Consider the following 2,136-nt stretch of genomic DNA (forward strand, 5'->3'; position numbering starts at 1 on the left):
TAATATAATTCAATATTCAGCATATACATAATTACATTTACATAAGAATGGCAGCTATTTTCATGATATATATCTGAACCCAGCAGTTACTGTAGCCTTGATGTTCAAGATATGTGTCTAATCTTCTTCTTATCTAACTGAGGGCAAATGTAAAGGTTATAGGATCTCGATCCTGGATGTTATCAGACGCCTAGGAAGACAGAATACTGCTGTAGCACTGTGATGGTGGTGTTAGTACATCCTCCTGTCTAATCAGGAGGGCAGCTTCTCCTGAGACATTAAATGTCTCTAATTCACTTCTGCTGCTCTTCATTTAGTATGAGAATTGTTAATTGAATATTCTGCCTATTATCAAGAAATAGTTCATTCACTGTAAGAGATATGTTAGTGATGATTACCAGAAATGCAAGAGCCTTCCCTTATGACCATCTCTTGTCTGTTATGCTGTTTGTGTTGTTACCATCGTAACCATAGAACAAACTATAGCCTTTCATACTTTGTGAACACGTTCATCATAATAATAGTTGATATCTTTGTATGTGGATGTGTTGAACAGGCGTAATTCTTTCTAGGATATATGCAAGCCCATCTTCTCTTCAGGGCTATCTACTTGGACTTCCGGCCCAATAAAGGTCCCAAATGGCATCAGCTTGAACTTGTAGATACCTTAATAATTTATTCTTGACAGCCTACAGAAGATCATTAGTTATCTATCCAACAATGACCAGAATTTAAACAGAAGTAGCCTATCAATGTTCAATGATAGTGAATGGCCTACGCTACCTTGGGGTGTTTTCTCAATCATTAATTAAAGTTTCTGTTTTACAACCAGCAGTTTATTTTAGTCTAATGATTTTAGTAAGCATTTGTAGAAGTAATTTGTTTGTAGTTGATATAGGCAATATTGGTAAAACCTCAGTAAAATGGCTTCCTAAAGTCAGGTGTCTGTCTCTCATTGCATTGAATATTACATTCTTATTCTGCCATTAGGGTAATCTTATATGTTTCATGTATAGCATTTTGTCATCCCTCCATATCTGTTTCTTTTGTGTTTCAGGCCCAGTTTTCAAGCAGCACACCCCAGGATGGATGGCTCAAAGAATGGACATTAATGCTACATGGAACCAGGGATGCCCCTTATGACCACCTCTCCGTCAAAGACCCTAATTCTAAACTTGCTATAGTTAAGAAGGCACATGAAGACAAGAAAAAAATGTAACTCCAAAGAAAATTATTATAAGAGGAAAAGGAAAAGTAGTTCGTAATGATATATTTATTGGATCAAAAAATTAATGACATCTGTAGATCCCTCCAATTGTAGTAGGAGGCAACAGCAGAGAGAGAGAAAAAAAAACTACTGCCATAAGTAAATGAGTTCAGACAACCGCTTTAACAAAAGGTTGCTTAGACCTTTGAATTGGTGGAGGAAGTAAAAATGGTTAGTACACATAAGAAAGAGTAGACACAATATCTCCATATTACAGTAAGCCACAACAGTAGCCCCTCTGTGCCTAGTAGTCGATTGGCCCCACTGACATAGATCCCAGCCCTACGTCAGTGGGGCCTTGCTCTAGTGGGGGCTGCTTATTAATACCAAATAACCCTTAGGAAAAGAAAGACTTGAGCCTGCTTTACCATAAAGCAGAAACAAGTACAGTATAGCTAAATCAATAGATTCTTATATTCAAAGATTAAAGATAGAAATTGTATTCTTTTAGAAACCACATGTAAGATTTATATATATATATATATATATATATATATATATATATATATATATATATATATATATATATATATATATATATATATATATTTATATATATATATATAAATATATATATATATATATATATATATATATATATATATATATATATATATATATATATATATATATATATGTATGTATGTATGTGTGTGTATGCATGTATATCTGCATAAAGATATATTTATACATATATATACTAATATATGTATATAGATATATATACATATATATATATAAATATATATATATATATATATATATATATATATATATATATATATATATATATAATATATATATATACATATATATATATGATGTGTGAATTACGCAGATACCTCATCTCGTGGAAACCATTTTATGCA

General features: G+C 31.6%; 1 protein-coding gene across 1 annotated transcript in view; it reads left to right on the forward strand.

The window, feature by feature from the left end:
- The window catches only part of amon (amontillado), a 541,981-nt gene extending 540,252 nt beyond the window's left edge, over positions 1-1,729 (forward strand). Inside the window, exon 14 of the mRNA XM_068377776.1 lies at positions 1,058-1,729. Coding sequence (XP_068233877.1) covers positions 1,058-1,219 — 162 coding nt within the window. The 3' untranslated portion in view covers positions 1,220-1,729. The remainder of the gene's footprint in view (positions 1-1,057) is intronic.
- The last annotated feature ends 407 nt before the right edge of the window (positions 1,730-2,136 follow it).

This window comes from Palaemon carinicauda, chromosome 8 (genome assembly GCF_036898095.1).
Source record: "Palaemon carinicauda isolate YSFRI2023 chromosome 8, ASM3689809v2, whole genome shotgun sequence".
NCBI lineage: Eukaryota > Metazoa > Arthropoda > Malacostraca > Decapoda > Palaemonidae > Palaemon > Palaemon carinicauda.